This window comes from Clarias gariepinus, chromosome 12 (assembly GCF_024256425.1).
Source record: "Clarias gariepinus isolate MV-2021 ecotype Netherlands chromosome 12, CGAR_prim_01v2, whole genome shotgun sequence".
Taxonomy (NCBI): Eukaryota; Metazoa; Chordata; class Actinopteri; order Siluriformes; family Clariidae; genus Clarias; species Clarias gariepinus.
Window position 1 is genome coordinate 6,010,353 of NC_071111.1, and position 18,715 is coordinate 6,029,067.

At 39.1% G+C, this 18,715-nt stretch overlaps 2 protein-coding genes across 2 annotated transcripts; one reads left to right on the plus strand and one right to left on the minus strand.

Annotated features, from left to right (window-relative positions):
• The first annotated feature begins 981 nt into the window (after nt 1-981).
• On the plus strand, nt 982-4,091 carry kiss2 (kisspeptin 2). The gene is made up of 2 exons (XM_053508587.1): nt 982-1,062; nt 3,631-4,091. Exons 1-2 carry the CDS (start codon nt 987-989, stop codon nt 3,894-3,896), a joined length of 342 nt encoding a protein of 113 aa, XP_053364562.1. The 5' UTR covers nt 982-986; the 3' UTR covers nt 3,897-4,091.
• Nucleotides 4,092-4,164: 73 nt separating this feature from the next.
• Nucleotides 4,165-12,945, minus strand: ldhba (lactate dehydrogenase Ba). The gene is made up of 8 exons (XM_053508586.1): nt 12,791-12,945; nt 8,350-8,481; nt 8,138-8,255; nt 7,368-7,541; nt 6,756-6,929; nt 6,440-6,557; nt 5,003-5,126; nt 4,165-4,638 (listed from the first exon to the last, which is right to left on the minus strand). Exons 2-8 carry the CDS (start codon nt 8,476-8,478, stop codon nt 4,471-4,473), a joined length of 1,005 nt encoding a protein of 334 aa, XP_053364561.1. The 5' UTR covers nt 8,479-8,481; nt 12,791-12,945; the 3' UTR covers nt 4,165-4,470.
• Between the last annotated feature and the right edge of the window lie 5,770 nt (nt 12,946-18,715).

Sequence of the window (18,715 nt, forward strand, 5' to 3'; positions counted from 1 at the left end):
ACTCTTTTTCTCCTTATCTGTTTTTTTCTTCACCCTCAATAACTTACAGGAATTTTGTAAAATTGTCATTGTTCACAACACAAGGGGGCAGCCTGCGACTCCTCGACACAAAAATGACCAATCATGGTAAAATGTGGTGGTTTGTTAGTTTCCAGCATGGAATGTCCTGGATGTCTCACTGTTACTGTACATCATGAGTCCTGTTATTTTAAGGGGAAAGGCTGCCTCTGCCAGGAGGTTAAAGCCTCCTGTTAAGGTTTAAAGTTTAAAGGTTATAGTCACATGTCCTGCAAGCGCCAACATACACAAGCTTGAGTTCTTTATTCTGCATTAACACCGAATTTATCTAAATCTAAAAACCTAATAGACGCTAGAGAAACAGGCGATTATTCAAATTTTTGAAATAGGTTTTTTTGTGGAAAATCATAAAATCGCTCACGATGGAGGCCCATTTTTCCTGATCACGAAGTTGGTGATATTGGTGAAGTTGCGAGGTTCAAACAAACAAAAAGCAAACAAACCCCGTCTGAGAAACAGCAGTAAAGTGTAATAGCACCGTTTTATCCTCGTTTCAGTGCGTTTCTCCGAAAAACACAGTGTGTGTGAGAGCGAGATGGTGCGTAAAAAGCATTCAATTTATTCATTATTGTCTGTTTTGTTTTCGTCGTATTCTTTCCACCCAACCATGGCGAGAAACAGAGCAATTTAAATAATCACCCTGCTTTCTGACAGCAGCGTGGGGAAATAAATACAAATAACATTTCCAGAAAGAGAGCGAATGGTCGAAACAGGAAAGAGGTGCTGAGTGAGGTTAGAAAAACTCTCTCCCTCTCTCTCCCTCTCTTTCTCCCTGTGTGTGTGTGTGTGTGTAAAAGATGCCCCCCACCCCCCACCATGCTTATATATCTAGCAAAGCTCTCACATGGAGCGGTTATTCTCAGCGGGGACGAGTTTCTGCACAGGAAGCAGCTCCATCACACGTCAATATGAAACTACAGGTGCTGATCATCTTCACGTCAGTCCTCGTGGCTCAGTGCGCATCCTCACGTGTCAGTATTCCAGGTAAAAGACTTCTGCGATGGAAAGAAAGGTAACACTTTATTCGAGGGGACACAAATACAAGCAGCTCTCAGGACACAGAGGGAGTTAAATACCTTGTAAGTAGTCATAAAGTGGGGAATTTGGATATTTCGTGTAAATCATATCGAAGAAACTTTAAGTGATGTAAAATTTTCCACCTTTTTGGAGGCTACAATCCAAAACGTTAATTATTTCTGCAAATCAAAAACATTCAACATTCAAATAATAAAATTAAACAGCAGAATGAAATATTTAGAAAGAAATTTGTTCAGAATTAATTTAATTTTGATTTAATAAAAAAATTGTCTATTTATTTATTTATTTAGTCAATTGATATGTTTCTGTTTCTGTACAGTAGACTGAGTAGACCTTGGGAAATTAACAAGTCTGCTGGAAGTGTGGACACTGTGAAAGAGTCGATATTAATGTTTTTTTTTTTTTTTTTTTGTAAAATGAAAGCTGAAATGTATATTTCATTGTCAGACTTTTAATCTGAGAGAATTTTTTAATAGATTTTTTTTACTTAAAAAAAAATAAAAAGCATTTTCAAAGGAAAATGTTCAATACTTAAAATATGTAAGATTTACCTAAAATTTCTGTTGTGATTTTAAATAATAATTTAAATAATACAGTAAGAGTTTTACACAAACATTGCAGAGCAAAAATGGGACAAAAGCTAAGACCCTCGAAAGTTGATGAAAATATTTTTAATGGGTTACGTTAGCACTCAGATTATTAATCATTATAGAAGTTGTACTGAATTATATTTTGATATGTTGGAAGCCTTTGAAATCCCACTGTATATTTAGCTGATGAACTCTATATGGTTATTTATTTATTTATTTAACTAATTAAACTCACAACCTCAAACCTAGAGCTCCAGGATGGAGAATTTATTGAAAACAAAATCTGAATTCAGGTGTTTGGTACTAGAGAGAAAGTCAAAAAGCATCATACGCACTAAGTATTTAAGAGGAAAAGTAATTTTTTAAATAAATCAAGACATAAATTTTAAGTTATTTGGCGTTTCATTTACATTTTAATCCTGTTCTAACGCCATGTCTATAGTCGGGACCTTCGCACAAAGAGAAATTAGCACACTTTCATTAGACACTAATGAAAATGTAAATTTTTTTTTTTGATATAGCAGCTGGGAAGCGAGAGAGAGAGAGGAAGAAATCTCATATTTTAAGGATATTTCAGAGGGTTTACACTCCAACTCTGTGCTCAGTGAATTACTCACTAGTGAACTGTTTATTCAGTGTTGTGTAAAAAGACGCATTATTTTAAAGAGATTATAAAATGAACTAATGAGCATGAATGAAGTATGTAAATTCACACGCTTTTGGTTTATGATTAGCATCTTACACACTCCTGACTGCGAAAACATTTATTTTCCAAAACACACTTTGGTCTTCGATGTTTATTTGATGCATTCTGCGTTATTGGAGGCATTTAATAAAACGCCTCATGGATGAGAGACATGTATGAAGAGAACCCGAGCAGATTTGTCGGATATACAGTATTTCACTCTTACAGTATAATCACTCTGTACAACCATGATGAGCAGAAAAACACCTCAGCATCCACAACAACATCAACCAAAACATTTAAAATACTGCAGGCTTTTATCTCATCCACACACATGGGAAGATAATCTAACTGTTCAATAATCTAACTGTAATTCTTGACCATTAATACAACACTCATGAAATAAATCTTACTAAAACTTAAAATTTGAAGATTTTTCCAACACTTTTTCTTTGAAAAAAAAAAAAAAAAACTAATTATGTTGCAAATCAAGGTCAGTGAAGTTGCCAAATACTGTATGGTCCTTGCACAGCTAGGGTAATAATTTTTCCAAAGTCAATATATAAAAATATTTTTAAGTAAACAAAAAAAAGATCCAAAATACAATTGTATTTATTTTCTACAAATGCGATTTTTCTTGAGGTACTGACACTTGTAATTGATCAAATGCAGTTCTTCCAGTTAAACTAGAATAAGCTAAATAGGTTTTACGACTGATCAAAATATGCAGCAACCTATGTGGCATATGATAAAAATGCAAGAAAAAAAAAAAAAAAAAAGCTTAAATTTTTTTTTATTGCATCACATCACATCACTAACTTCACCATCCAGTTATCCATCTTCATTAGTTTGTAGTAATAATAACTGATTATTCAATCTTGGTTTGGATTATGAGATTTCTGGATTATGAGACTAACCCCAAAAAAATTGGTGAAGAATAAAATCCTATGAGAATGTACGGAACAGAATAGATACACACCTAAAGATCAGAAAACAGGACTGATTCAACGATGTGAATTTCAGTTAATTCATTCTTGATAGCTCGTATAAGGTTATTGAACATAATCCCAAATTATGCAGTAACCTAACGTGTACTCTACAGAGTATTAGGCATTAAACATGAGCAAAGTTCTAATTTACATACGTGTTCCCTTAATTTAAGTGTACTTAAATAAAATGAGAAACTACCATTTTATATAATTAGACCAAGACGTTTGTGTTGTTTTGTTCGTCCTGTAGATTTAGCCGGATTCGGAGAGGACGATCAGAGAGGCGTGGACGAGCGGAGCACATCCGAGGACGACAAGATCTGCTTCCTGTTGAAGGAAAAGGATTCCGAGAGCCACATCTCCTGCAAGCACCGTTTGACCCGCAGTAAATTTAACTACAACCCATTCGGCCTGCGCTTCGGCAAGAGAGACGAGCGCGTCATGTCCGAGAGATCGGGATCGAGGAAAATGCTCCCGCTTCTGCTTTTCGTCAGAGAACTGGAGGAAGCGACATGAACAAACACGCACACAAAAAAACAAAAACAAAGGAAAAATAAAGCGAGCAAGTTGTGTGAGCTGGATTAACTGGAGATCTTGATTGTGCTGGACATTCTGGCCTGTTAGATTAAAGCACGCGTGTGTGCGCAATAAAAGCTTGTTTTTTGTAAATTGTTAAACAGTTCAGAGACTCAATTTTACAAATATTCAAATTTAAGTAGTTAGAAGTTGTTTAATTCTTAGCAAGGTGTCAAGTGTTAAAGAAAAGAAGAAAAAACAACTCAAATGTTCTTAGCAATGATTTATTTTGTTCTTTGTTTCAAACATAACTTTTTTTTTTCATATTTAGAGAAGTTCATTACCTCTACTCCACTCCGTACACACCGAACTCCTTCACTCCTACTACACTTTGTAAAGATTTGATCTTACATTTCACTTATTAGAAAAGAAGAGACGCAACCGAGAGTGTGATCTTTAAAAATAATGACGGTGATGTAAAAATAGATCCGTGTCCCAGGTGTGTGTATGTGTGTGTTAAGTGGAGGAGTTAGAAGCACATGTATGATGTGTGTGTGGCACTACAGGATGACTTTCACAGGTCCTTCAGGTCTTTCTGGATGTTCCACAGAGTTTCGGCGCTCTTCTTCAGCTGCGCCACCTCGCCGTCGGTCAGGGTCATGTTGACCACGCTGCCCACGCCGCTCGCGTTCAGGATGCAGGGCAGGCTCAGATACACCTCATCGCCGATCCCGTACATGCCCTTAACACACACACACACACAATCATTTATTCTCCATGGTGTAAAATCCTGATCAGAATCCAGAACACACACGGATTTACAAAAGAGCGAATAAACAGATCTGTGTCACTTTCCCTAGATTTTACATTTCAATTTGGTTAAAATAAATAAATAATAATTGAAAAAATAATGAGTTTAACACTAGGTGGTGCTCTAAAGTCAAAATGTTTCACATTTCTCATCTTTATTACACCTTCACATCATACAATATAATAACCGTCTGTCTCTCAATTTCCCCTCATTTACAGTCTCACTTTCTGCCTCACTGCCCCCATTCTCTCTCCATATCCGTGTGTGTGTGTGTGCGTGCGCTCGCGTTCATCACCTTGACCATAGTGGAGATGGGATGGACTCTGTTCAGGTTCTTCACCAGACTTTCGGTTAGATCCGCCACGCTCATTCCGATGGCCCAGTTAGTGTAACCCTTCAGTCTAATCACCTCGTAGGCGCTGTGGAACACACACACGTTCAGTCACATGATCAACCTGAAACATAGAACTAATGCTTCTGAGCATCATTCTGACCCCGTGTGTGTGTGTGTGTGTGTGTGTGTGTGTGTGTGTGTGTGCGCGCGCGCGTGTGTGTGTGTGTGCGTGCAAGTCTGAGATTGATTAACCCATTTACCATTTAAATCAAACTTTACACTGGAGAGAAAGATGGGAGAAAAGAAACCAAGTATAAGAGCGAATAAAGGGGGGAAAAAAAAAAAAAAAAAAGTGTAAGGAGAGTGAGAGGGAGCAAAAAAAAAAAAAAAAGAAAAGAGCGAGGGAGAAAGGAACAGAAGGAGGGAGAGAGAAGATGAAAATAAGAGAGCAAAAAGGAAAGGAAATAGTAAGTATGAGAAAAGGGAAAGTAGAAAGAATTTCTCACTTACACATGTCTAAAAACTGTCACATGTTCATGTTGGATGAAGAAATATACTTCCGTTCAGTTGTTCACATTTAACCTCAGCCACTTTATCAGCACCGCTGGGCCGAGGATTAACAACCGCTGCACAGGTCCAATCACCCAGTGAGTTATTTTAATCAGCTTTAAGAAACCGCGCTTCCCATCAGAACTCTGAACGAAGATTCAACAAGCAGAGGATAATAAACTCTAGTGTACAGTAACGGACGTCCAGATGTCTCCAGATGTTAAAAGAATGAACACTGGACATTGTGTAGAGAAGTGTATCGGGACAGGCTGTAGACCTGCATCAAATATCGACTAAACAACCAAATCTCAGAGTCTGTATGTGTAGCAGGTGTGTAAACTCATCCTCATATAAACTTCTCTGCAAGATGTCGTCAGCGCTTACGCACGGCTCATCTGATCTACATCAGTATTTATTTACATCACGTCTGTTGCAGCGTTTCTGACGGCGTGGAAATAAAACCCGGCGAGGGGAGATCGGCTGACGCAGAAACGCGGGGCGTCTGTAAACATCAACACTAGATCAGACCTCGGACCCGGCTGAGACGGAGGAGCGGCTTCATTTGGTGCACACGTGCCAGCTGGGACAGAGTGCGTCCACGGTACAAGAATCACGTCAGCTATCACACTCCTGTTTGTCAACAAGGACAGAGTCCACGGTGGGTCGATGCCAAGAGAACGGGAAGATTGAACGACAGCGTGTAATATTTTGTTCCAAACTTAAAACACATGGAAAATTTTATTTTGACAAAAAAAAAAAAAAATAAAAAAAAGGTCTAAAACGTGACCTCGTATGGGTTGACCGTATGTTAATTTACAAAATAAAACCATGACATTGTGACTTTAATACCTGTCCACCACCATCTTGTGAACCTCCTTCCATTTCTCGCCGTCCTGATCCGTCCCGATGGCCGGGTTGAGCTTCTGCAGGTTCACTCCGGCCACGTTGGCGCCGCTCCACACGGGCACTGGAGAACACAGGAACCACAAGATCTCACACCCACGCTTTCCATCTTAAAACCCTGAACTACTGCATGATATTATCCCCATAGTATACGATCAACCAAACGTTTATATAATCAGCTCCCATGTTTAGGCTTTGGTCTAGATCTTTAGCCCCGCCCACCCTCGACACCTCACTCATCCTCCCGTGTTCCGAGGCTCACCGCTGGAGTCTCCGTGCTCTCCCAGGACGTAGCCGTTGAAGCTGCTGGCGTGGATGCCCAGCCTCTCGGCCATCATGTAGCGGAAGCGGGCGGTGTCCAGGTTGGTGCCGCTGCCGAAGACGCGGTGCTTGGGGAGGCCGCTGAGCTTCCAGGTCACGTAGGTCATGATGTCCACTGTGCCGAGACAAAAACGGCTACGTTACACAAAGCGTTTTCAGAAACGGGACAAATTTGTTTACAATGTCGTCAGGAATTATTGGCACCTTTTATTAAAAAAAGTTAAAATAGTCAGCATTATCAAAATAACTAAATATTACAAAATATTACTGTTTTCAATAAATTTTTAGTTGATTATTAGTTTTATTAGTTAACTGATACCAAACACTGACTACTGGTATTTAAACCATTCATATATATTTTTTTTTTGCAGACATACAACCAACATTTCTCCGTTTTTAATCTTAATTTAACATTTCTAGGGACTTGTGTTTAACCATCGTGTTTAGGAGACGTCAGTATCTTTTCTAGCAACATTTAAGTATAGAAAATATTCTTGTTTTCTTAAAGGGTGCCAATAGTTATGGGTTAGGTGGTGCTGGAGCGCGGGCTCACCCGGGTTGGAGACGACGAGGATGGTGCAGTTGGGACTGTATTTGACGATCTGAGGGATGATGTGCTTGAAGATGTTGACGTTCCTCTGCACCAGGTTGAGGCGGCTTTCGCCCTCCTGCTGACGCACGCCGGCCGTCACCACCACCAGGCGCGAGTTCGCAGAGACGGAGTAGTCTGTTAGACAGGGGCAGAGAGACAGTTAGAACACCCCAAAAAATAAATAATAATAAAGATTTCATGGTTGTCTAACGCAGGTTTTAATTTTTACATCAGTGGATGTAATGAAAGGAAAAGAAATTACAAAAACCAAGTATGAATAAAAGGGAAAGTGGGGGAAAATGGAAGTACGTACAAATATGAGTCTAGAAATAAAAAGTGTATGGGAAAAGAAAAGGAAGGACATACAGTAGAGAGGAAGGGAAGAAACTAAGGACTGAAATCTGGAAGGAGAGAAGGACAGAAAAAGGGACAAATTTAGTATGAAAAGCAGTTAACAGAAGGAGGTCTCAACATTTAGTTTGTTAAATCTTTCACTAAGTCTCGTGTTTAATTAATTTTACTGTTTTTTTTTTGTTTTGTTTTTTTAGATAAAAATGGTCTGAGAACCACAGATTTATTTGATAAATCATTTGAGTAATGATTTAAAGCGAATCCTTTGTACAACTGCAACGCTGAACAAGAGAGACATTTAAAACATGATTCAGAAAAGGATAAAAAAAAAATAAAAAAAAACTAAAAACAGACTTGTTCGTAAAAGACCTCTCTCTCACCCTTATCGGCGACGATCTTGCGGGTCTTAAGGAAGAGGCTGCCGTGCTGCAGGTCCATCATCTCTCCTTTCAGCTTGTCCTCGAGCACATCGACCAGCGCCAGCTCATCACACAAGCCCTAGAGAGAGAGAAAGAGAAGGAAAAGCCAGGTCAAGTTAGGGGAAATTTGCTCACACCATGGAACTGTGGTGTGTGTGTGCGTGTTCTCTTACCCTCTCCAGGATGCTGATGGCACAGGCCATGCCCACTTGCCCCACTCCCACCACAGTCACCTTGTTGGTGGGTGGCTCTGCAGGGCCGCTGCTCACGGGGGTGATGAGTTTCTCCATAACTGAGGCCATGATCTACACACAGTTGCAGCACTCATTACAAAAAAAATATTTTCTATACAAAAATCCAGATGTACTTGAAGTCAATACTTGAGGTATTCCGTTTCTGTCGCAGCAGCACTAGTGTTACACGCTTTAACAAAATCTCCTCGTTACACCTCACTAACGCCTCCTGTCCTGCTTTTAGCTTATTTAAAAAAAATAATAAAAAAAAAAGTTTTTAGCTATGTAGCGACTGAGACGGATAAAATCATTGCCGCGTTTCTTTTTTTTTTTTTTTGCCGTTGTCCAGAAAACTTCTAAAGCAGTAATGGGTGTGAAAAACTTCTTGTGCTTGGACACGCTCTCAGATAAAACTTTATTTATTATTAGCTTGTTTTAGTTTATTATTAAACTTTATTTAGATAAAACGTTATTGCACACGTACAAGATGAACCAACGATCTCCACTACATCCCATCCTTCAGAGTTCACCTTTTCACTTCGCAACGTCTTTATACACAGCAATTAGGAAAGATTCAAACTTTTTTCCATTGAATTCATTTAAACAGTAAACAGAAGCTACTCACAGGGAAGGACTGCAATTACAAACAATCTCATAAGCGATCAGCTCAGATTTGTCATTTTACAGCATAAGGCACAAAAAGTAAATACACATAAAAACCCTTAATCCAAAAGGTTAGCTGTTGTAGGGATTTATTTATTTTTTTCTTCCCAAGACTTTGACGGAAGGAGTCTCCAGTGTCAGGGCTTCATAACAATCAAAGTTGTAAAGACGCCGAGTGTGTTATTCAGTACTCAGAGTAATGCAGCAAACTGACGAACGATTCAGGACTGAATTCTGTTCAACTGTTTAAAAAGGTCAGAGTTAAAAGGTCACGTGTGTACGAGCTAAACATGGGCGAGCCAGCGTTCTCGGCATTCTTCCAGCTGCCGAACGCCGGTTATTCGCTAATCCTGAAATGACATGACGCCAACAAAAAGGACAAAAGGAGAACAGGCCACAGGCATCGGGCTCACACTGAGGGGAGTGAGAGAGAGTAGACAAACATTTTAGCACAGTTAAATCTGTTTATCTTGCTGATAAACCCACTCTGGTTTGTTAAGTACAACCGAGTGCAAAAGTTTGTACACCCTTAAGAAAGGTCATTCATAAAAGTTTTTATTTTGTAATGAAGTTTAAAATTCCCATAAAACATGTACTTTGGCTTAGTTTTAGCAGCTAACGTACAGAAGACACACTGCAAGCGTGTCCGATTTACTTCCTACTGTCGGTCGAATCACTTCCTTGCTCGACTTCCCACTGTGTTTGCGCCTAAAGAACCACACAGAAAATGAACACACTTTTGTTTACACCCAAAGCATGTGGAGTGCATCAGGTCAGATTTATATCCACAGCACTACAAACTGCACTCCATGTCTTACACAACCCTCAGGACCAAAGTTCAGACGATGCTTCTGTTCCCACTACATTTAGCTGACGTTTTTGTTTATCAGTGTTTTGTTCCTTTATAAGGCATACCCTTCACCTGGAAACGTGAATCGATGTGCGTTTGAAATGCTAAACGACTAGACAATAAGAGTTAAGCTGCAGGAAGCCGTCTGGGTAAAAGGTACCTAAACGGCACCATAACTGCGCCCAGATCTCTTTCCAACATGGTTAAAGCAGTTTGATGCCAGGAAACGAAGACGCCCGTTACAGAAGTGGGTGAAAGGAGAACAGACAACTCTCTCTGTTTACAGATAATGTTTGCTGCGCAAATAGATTCAGGAACTGCATTTCATTCGGTCTTAACACAGTTTAGTCACTGGAACGTTTTCAACATTTCCTCCAAACATCAGTTGTTAAATCTCCATCGCACCCTCTTTCCTCACAACCGCGCGCGCTCTTGTATTGCATAACTTCACGAGCCCCGTTTCCCTCTCAATGAGACACCATCAGCAGTAATAAAACAGTATTTAATGTTCTTATGAAAATTTCAGAAGTGCATAATGTTTAAATAACTAACTGATTTAATAACTTTAAAGTAGGCCCGAAATCTAAATTAGCATTTCAGATCTTTTTGAAGCTCTCCAGTAGGGTTAAGCAGCTTTTCCTTTATTAAGTTCACAAATAGTAGTTCTTTATTTGCTAATGTTAGAAACATTAGAGTTTGTCACTCCATTAGAAGCAGCATTTGTTACCTTAATTGCGTTAGCAGCTTGTTGGAAGCAATATATTAGCTTACTAAAAGCAGCAGCTCATTGCTAGCACAAGCATCTTTTTTTTAACTCATTGGAAATAGCAAGAATTTGTTAACTGATTGCTAGTACCGAGTTTGTAGTCAATTGAATTAGCAGTTTGTTAGTTTTTTTTTAAAGTAATATATAACTGGCAGTTTGTTAGCTCATTGGGAGTATTGGCATTTTGTTAGCTTTTCAGAGTAAGGAGCAACTTTATTAGCTTGTCAGTAGCAGGAGACTAGCTCATTACTAGCATTTGCAGTTTGTTGGAGACAGTGGCAATTTGTCAGCTCGTTACTAGCACTGGCATTTTGTTAGCTCATCAGTTGCATCAGCAATTTGTGAGCTTATTAGTAGCGTTAGCAGTTTGTCAACTCCTTGGAAACAGCAATTTGTTGACTACTTACTAGTATTATTAGTTTGTAAGCTGTCCAAAGCTGTACCAATTTGTTTCTAGAATAAGCAGCTTGTTAGCATTTCAGAAGTAACTTGTAACTCATTACCAGCATTGGCGGTTTGTTAGCTTTTGAAAAAGCAGTAACAATTTGTTAGTTTGTTAATAGAGTTAGCAGTTTTTAAAATTTCAGATGTCATTTATACCTCATTAGCATTGGCAGTTTGTTACCTTGTTGAAAACATTAGCAATTTCCGTTCATTACTTGCAATAGCCATTTATCTTATTAGAATCAGTACCATCACTCAATTAGCACATTAGTACCATTTGCATTTTGTTAGCTTTATAGTAGTAGGAGCAATTTGTAACTTTATGGCAATCTGCTAGCTTGTTGAAAACTGTTGTTGCTTTAGCTTAAATGTTAGCTTTAGCTTATCAGTAGCAGGATGTTAGCTTATTACGAGCATTAGCAGTTTGTTAGCTACTTGGCAGCAATAGCAATTCAATAACATTAATAGTATTGGCAGGTCGGTAAGCCTGTTGCAATTTGTTAGTTTGTTACTAAAATTAGCATTGGCAGGTGGTAGCTTGTTAAATGCAACTTGTCAGTTCATTAATAGCACTAGCATTTTGTTACTAGCTTATACTAGCATTAGCAGTTTGTTAGCTTGTTAAAAGCACTAGCAATTTGTTAGTTTGTTTCATAGCATTAGCAGTTTGTTAGCTTTTCAGAAACAGTAGAAATACATCTCATTACCAGCATTAGCACTTTTCATGAATTATAAGAGCAATTTCGGCTCATTACACAAGTTATCACCTTGTTAGCTTGTTAGAATCATTGGTATGTTAGCTTTTCAGTTTGTTACTAGCATATGCAGTTTGTTAGCTCGTCTAAAACAGTTTGCTAATTACTGGCTAATACACTTCGAATCTCAGGGTATTTTTTTCCAGAACCTAATTTGGCTGTTGTACAAAGTATGCAAATTTAGAAAAACAAGAGATTTCTTTACATTCTTTTTATTAAACCGTGGAGACTGTGATCTCTTTGGCTCATCACACCGTGAACTGATCAGACCGTACAGCGTGCGCATGACGTCACAGCTCAGTGTCCCGGATGTAGCAGCGTGAAGGAAATAACAGATATTGTACAATTAAGAACAAGACAACTAACATAAGCAACAGAGTGACGCTCCAAAGTGTGTGTGTGTGTGTGTGTCCTTGCAGTGACCTTCACCGGCTCATGTTTCCACAACAATTCGTTTCAGAACAAAGTGCGCAGTTTCCAAGCACAAGGTCAAGTTCATGTCGGCTTCGTTTTATGACCGCGCATCTTTCAACACACACGATCAGAGTCCTAAGTGCGCATCAATTAACTAATTAACTGATACTTTTTAGGCGCAATTAAGCGCAATTGCATTTAGACTTAAAAGAGAAAAAACGCGCATCTTGGAAATCTCGTGAACTGGAAACACACTCTAGTGCGGAAACAATGCATGCATTTTATATATATATATATATATATATATATATATAAATAAATAAATAAATAAATTAAAAACACACACTTATCACGCATATCAACGCCTACATGCGTTTCTGGCCTATATGCACGCGCCTTGTTAAATTACTTCTTATAAAACCAAACAAAAGGCAAATATTTTGGACCATAAATGAAATGAAATAAAAATAACCCGGGTGGTGTACGTACATCAGGTGCGAGAGTGTGTGAATGTCTCCAAGTTCCTGCGGCGCGTGAGTCTGAGCTGATCCGGTCCGATGGCAGGCAGAAGAGGATGTGCGCGTGAAGGGCGCGCGCTCACTTTAGGCAGCTTCCGCGAGCGAAAAGGAGGAGGAAGCGACGGCGGAGGTGGCGCGCGCGGTACGCAGCTTGCGCAGGCGCCCCGAGAGCGCACGGAGTACGCAGTGAGATGTGGAGTAAACGTGTCTAGGAATGTGAGGATGCGGGCGCGCAGGGAGTCGTGGCTGTGACTCCACCAACCTTGACTGTGTTTTTCCACCGGAACCAAGGTGGGGCAGGATTCAAAAATAATAATAATAAGACAAGTTTGTTATGTTAATATGAAATTTCAAATCTAAGTGAGAAGGAAAAAAATCTCTTACATTATACAAAAAAGTTTCTCAGTTTATTTAATTCTATTTTCATGCAGGGTCATTCATTACTTTAGTCTAAAAGTCAGAACAAAATGTCATTTCATGAAGATGTCTCACAAGCATCCATCCATCCATCCATCCAAATAAAAGAACATTGTCTGTACATTGATCAGAACTCACTCCTTCACTGGTATCTTTAAGTTTTATACATTTGAGGACCAGAAACCAGTCTCAGAAACATTTCGGTCTGTTTGTCTCTCCAGATTACGTCACAGCATCACACAAAACTGTCTATACTGAATTTAATAAAACTGTTGCAGTCCTTAGATTTCTGCCTGGACTTTAATCTGCAGCATCAGTGAAATCAAAATGATGTTATGAACAGTTATGTACCAATTTAATGATGTATTTTTTAAGTAAGTTACTAATAAGTAACTTTCCCAATGTAAACAAACACCTGCAACAATAGATATTAATTATAAAAGCTGAACTGTTTATCTTGATATTTTCACTGCTGAAGTGGTATAAGTGAATTTTAACATGCTGGAGTCATTTTAAGACAAAACTTTATTTTGTCTGAGCTACTTTTTATTTTATCGAACAGGGAGTGTATTTGACTGACGATCAAAGAAGTACAATGTGGCGCAAACTTTTCTATATCCTCTCTTTCCCACTGATAATAAGTAACAAGATGAATTTACAGTAGATTGTCAAAATCTTGCCATGAACTAGGTAGATTTTGTACAATTTCCTAATATTTAGCCACCAATACCATATAATGTTGTTGCACCAAAATATTTAATAAGGAGTTCATCTTTGTTGTATGTAAGTGTCAACCTGAAATAATAATATACTAATAATATCACAGATTATTTTAAGCTTTAACCTTTTAACTATTTCTACAAGTTTTTTTCCTGTCAACAAGGAGTACTTATCCTGTGACCCTATTCCCCGGGACATTAGGGGTACACCCTAGATGGAGTGCCACCACATTACAGGACACACACACACACTTACACACACTCAGTCATACACGTAACCATCAATCAGTTAACACCACATGTTTTTGGATTTTTAAAGGAAACTGGAGAACCCAGAGGAAATCCACTAAGCACAGAGGGAACATGCAATCTCCACATACGCAGAGTAGGGGTGAGATCAAACCTCCAACCCACAAGCCTTATGTCAAATGTATTTGTTCCTAGAAGGTATCTGTAGCTCCGCCCACATGCAGATACATGGTGAGGGACTCCCACTACACCGGCCCACGCTACACCGGGCACCTGGTTGTTGATGATGCTGCCTACTGTTAACGTCGGTAAGGAACGCCTGTGACACGCTCAAGCTATGACAAAGCTATAAAGTTGTTGGTTGCCTACTGTTACATTCAGTGATATGAAATTATTTAATTCTACTCTATTCCTCTCTTCCTTGTGGATCTGATGTTACCAAGTTAAATCTATTCAGCTATTACCTTCATGGATCTGATCTTAAGATGCTAACAGTCCTACACTCTCTTTCTCACTCTTTCTTTTTCTCTTTTTCCCTCTCCCCATACCTTTAGCCAACACCTCCTGGTTTGTCTCTGGACGAACATCTGTACAACTTCTACTCTTTTTTCCTCATGATTTCACCTTGACATGTTAAAATGGTTTATGTCCTTTGTAGTAACAGATGTACATGACACCAGGTGTTTGGCTAAACCTATAAATACTCTGTCTTTTTCTGTTAATAAATAGAGACCTGAGGGAGGGACTAATGTTTTTGCACACCTGACGTTGACACCCATATGTGGTTCTTCCTTAAACTGCCAACACAAATTTAAGAGTTGATAATTGCTGGATGCAGGATTATAGTTTTCTTTGACTGGGAATGTGTTCCAGCACGTCCAGACGAGCCCCATAAAGACATGGGGCGTTACGGTTATATGGGAATTGTCCCGCTTCTGCGCTGAACCCCTTACCTATGGGACGAGCTGGAACTAGTGCCTCCTCGATATCTAGAACACAAATCCACACAGCCCTGCCACAGAATCAAGTGCAAAGCCTTCCCAGAAGTAATAGTAAAGGGGAATATATCTGGAGTGTGATAATCAGGTTTCACCTTGTATTGTACAAGCTCCACTCTCATATCAAACCATACTTTTCTTTGTGGTATAGGTAACACGCGCATAACACGTGCTTCCTGTGAGACATGTGAAGCCAGCCACACAGCTCTGTTTAACTGCTTCCACACACACCAAAGCTCGAAGAAGGTGAGGATTGGCTAGTGTCCATGTGATTGACATCAGAGACATCCAACTGGCTTAAGGACTGAGCTGTTTTATTTTATTAATATGGAATTTTTAACAGTATCACAAAACAACTTTACACACACACACACACACACACACACACACCACAAAACTGTAATGACGAGGAAACAAACTCCAGAGAAGAATAAAGCAAGAAAACTTGAGAGGAATCAGGCGTAATAAGGGCGCCCTCTTCTGGGTAATTAAAAGTCAGTCGTAGTTTTAAACCACTCAGGGTATGCTACGGTGGTACCCTTAGCCTGGCACAGTAGAGAAGGTTCTCTTCTTGGATCATTCTGTATATTTGGCTCCATCCATCTCGCCCCCATTCCCACAACCTGATGCTACCACCACTATGCTTTACAGTGAGACAAGACCATTAAGCTCCATTTCGGTCTCATCAGACAGGAGAACCTTTCCTGCAAGATGCCTTCAAGTCAAACCAGGATGTTTGGTTGTGCAGAACACAGAATAGAACACAGTTATAAGAGTATAATCTACCTTTATTTCTCCATATTATTCCCTGCTACACTAATGCACCTATCCCAGCGTTTCACTAATGCTTGGACACCATCAAGGTACAGTAGAAAGTTTTCTCAGTACGTCGGTGCCATGATCACATCTGCAACGCCAGCCTCCCAGGAACTCCTTTAATGACACAAACATATGGAAATGGCTTGGAGAGAAATAGTTTTTAGCTAATCAATATTGTTCTTAAATATTCAGGCTCTTGTGATTGGACCATTCTCAACAAGTCTTTTCAACAGTCAGCAGATTGTTAGTTAATATGGATAATAAACATGGATAAAATACCCCTTCGCAAGGCGATCGGATGAAAAACGAACAAAAGTTAAAGAGCTTGGACCAGATCGACCTGATCTTCTAATTAAGCAGCAGTCACATGATCACGCCGAGCTTACACTCGGTGCTTTTCCAGCACTTCTTATGGATATTTACAGGCAATTATTAAACGTTTCATTTTTATTTTCTTTGCGACCTCGTCTGAATATTTGGGCTTGGTTCATTGACAAAAAAAGTAAAGATGTATTAAAATGTACAAACAGGACAGCGATGTACATTATTATATTTTATAGATGGTTATATTCTTGTATATTTTATAAGACTGCTTTTTAAACCTGTATGGTTTGCACTAAAGGAGTCAAATGAGTTTATTGGAGGACGCCTGGCATTCTGGGTTGTGAGGACAGCCGAGGTGAAATTAAAATCCCAGACACGCTGAAAGTGGTGCAGTGTGAGTCTTTGGAAATCCACGAGGAACAGTCCGTTAGTTTAGGTGTCAATCCGCTGCTCTGATGTCTTTCACTGGACTGAACTAAAGCAACACTGTTTGTTCGGTGAAATGTTTAAGTGAGTTTCAGTGTGTGTGTTAAACTCGGGCAGGTTAGGAACAAGCTCCACACACACACACACAACCACACACACATAGTCTAAACAGAGCACAATGAAATGCTCTGAGCATCCAGGAGCGTTCCAGTAATCCCCGGCTCTCACAGCGGGAGGAACATGTCGCCTCTCTCGCCTCCCAGACTCGAGCAGGAGGAGCCATCACACCACCTCTTAGATCCTCCAATGAGATTCGAGAGCAGGGATCTGAGAAGTGGGCGGAGAGAGCAGGCGCGAAAGCCTTACGGAGAGGTCACACAAGCTTTCTCACATCTTATTCATATTGTTGATCATATTCTCTTTAGATTATGTTTCATACTTTATTTTTCCTCATGTGGCGTTTGTGATTCAGGTCTGATCTCTCGCACCATTAGGACTTCTCAGACCCGATGTTTCAGCAGACATAATTAGCTTTAGCTAATTTTCAGACTTTCGTACTGTAGATTGTTCATTTCCTTCTGATCTGATTAGTGAACTAATGACATTATTTGTTTACAATAAAGTAAAAGATTAAAACATGTGCTGCAAAACAAGATCGAGTTTTAATTATAATACCTTGAATATATTTAAATTATACATTTAAAAACATTAATCTATTGATTACATTGTTTTAAAAACACTTAGAAGACGGGTAAGACAATTTCTACATATTATTTTAATAATTTTAAGATTAAATTGTGTTTTATTAACAGAGAATCTGTTTATTTAAAGCATTTATAAGATAAAATAATTTGAAACTTAGGTATATTCTTGTCCTGTTTAAAAATCAGCCTAATATTTTTATATTAAAATTAAGGCCAAGCACTTTTCGGCCTCGTCCCGAGACTTTAATCACCTGTTTCCATTGAGATAATAAACTTAAAACCTGAAGACTTAGTTGAGATATTCTTATTTAGCTAAACATATAGTAAGTGTCTGACAATTAAACAACAATCCAAACCACAAAGCAGAACCTTACAAACTAAATAACACTATAATACACCTATTAAGTTATAGAGGCTCTCATTCAGAACATAAGATTTTACACACACACACACACACACACACACACACACACTGTTCGACTGCTGAAGATAATAATGAAAACCTGTAAACACGATCACACTAAATGTCTCCAGTTCAACGACTGAAATGAAATTTTGCATCTGTAGACTTTGAAATAACACACACTCATCACACACTCATCACATGAACAACGTGACCCCTGCTGTGGGTCAGTTTGCAGCCTCGGACTAACCAGTGACCTCCATTCTGGAGTGTTGGCCAATCAGAGGGCTGTGTAAAAATGGCTGCTTTGAGTGTGTGTGTGTGTGTGCTACAATTCAGGACAAAAGGACACAGGAGAGGCTCAGAGCCAACTTTGTTCTTATTGTTGGTGTATAATAAGAAATATGATCAGAGCTCTGTTACACATTGAGACTGTCTGACTGGACAAGACGCACTGTTCCACAGCATGTGAAGTGACATGGAAAATAATACCAAGTATGAATAATAATCAAATATATACATTTATGTGAATATTACAGAGGTGTACCAAATCTTGCAAAGTTTAGTTGCAAATTGCAAATCTTTTACAATGAGATTCAATAAGTGATTCATCACTTGAGGATGATTCAGTTCTTTAAATTGGTTCTTTAATTCTACTCCTGCGGTGACCGCTAAGAACTGAGTCTCATAAATCCTAAGAGACATTCATCCATCCATCCATCCATCCATGCATCCATCCATCCATCCATCCATCCAGGAACCTCTGCAGTCCAATTAGGGACCAAAGGGGCAGCGGTGAGCTCTGTATTTATTCCCATTTTACAACCCTGGTAGGAC

Excerpts from the sequence above, each read along its gene's own strand:
- kiss2 (XM_053508587.1), top strand. The coding sequence starts at position 987 with ATGAAACTACAGGTGCTGATCATCTTCACGTCAGTCCTCGTGGCTCAG. Across the intron at positions 1,063-3,630 it reads CTCACGTGTCAGTATTCCAG|ATTTAGCCGGATTCGGAGAG; the intron begins GTAAAAGACTTC and ends TTCGTCCTGTAG.
- ldhba (XM_053508586.1), bottom strand. The coding sequence starts at position 8,478 with ATGGCCTCAGTTATGGAGAAACTCATCACCCCCGTGAGCAGCGGCCCT. Across the intron at positions 6,558-6,755 it reads AGAGCACGGAGACTCCAGCG|TGCCCGTGTGGAGCGGCGCC; the intron begins GTGAGCCTCGGA and ends TGTGTTCTCCAG. Across the intron at positions 5,127-6,439 it reads CACAAGATGGTGGTGGACAG|CGCCTACGAGGTGATTAGAC; the intron begins GTATTAAAGTCA and ends TGTGTTCCACAG.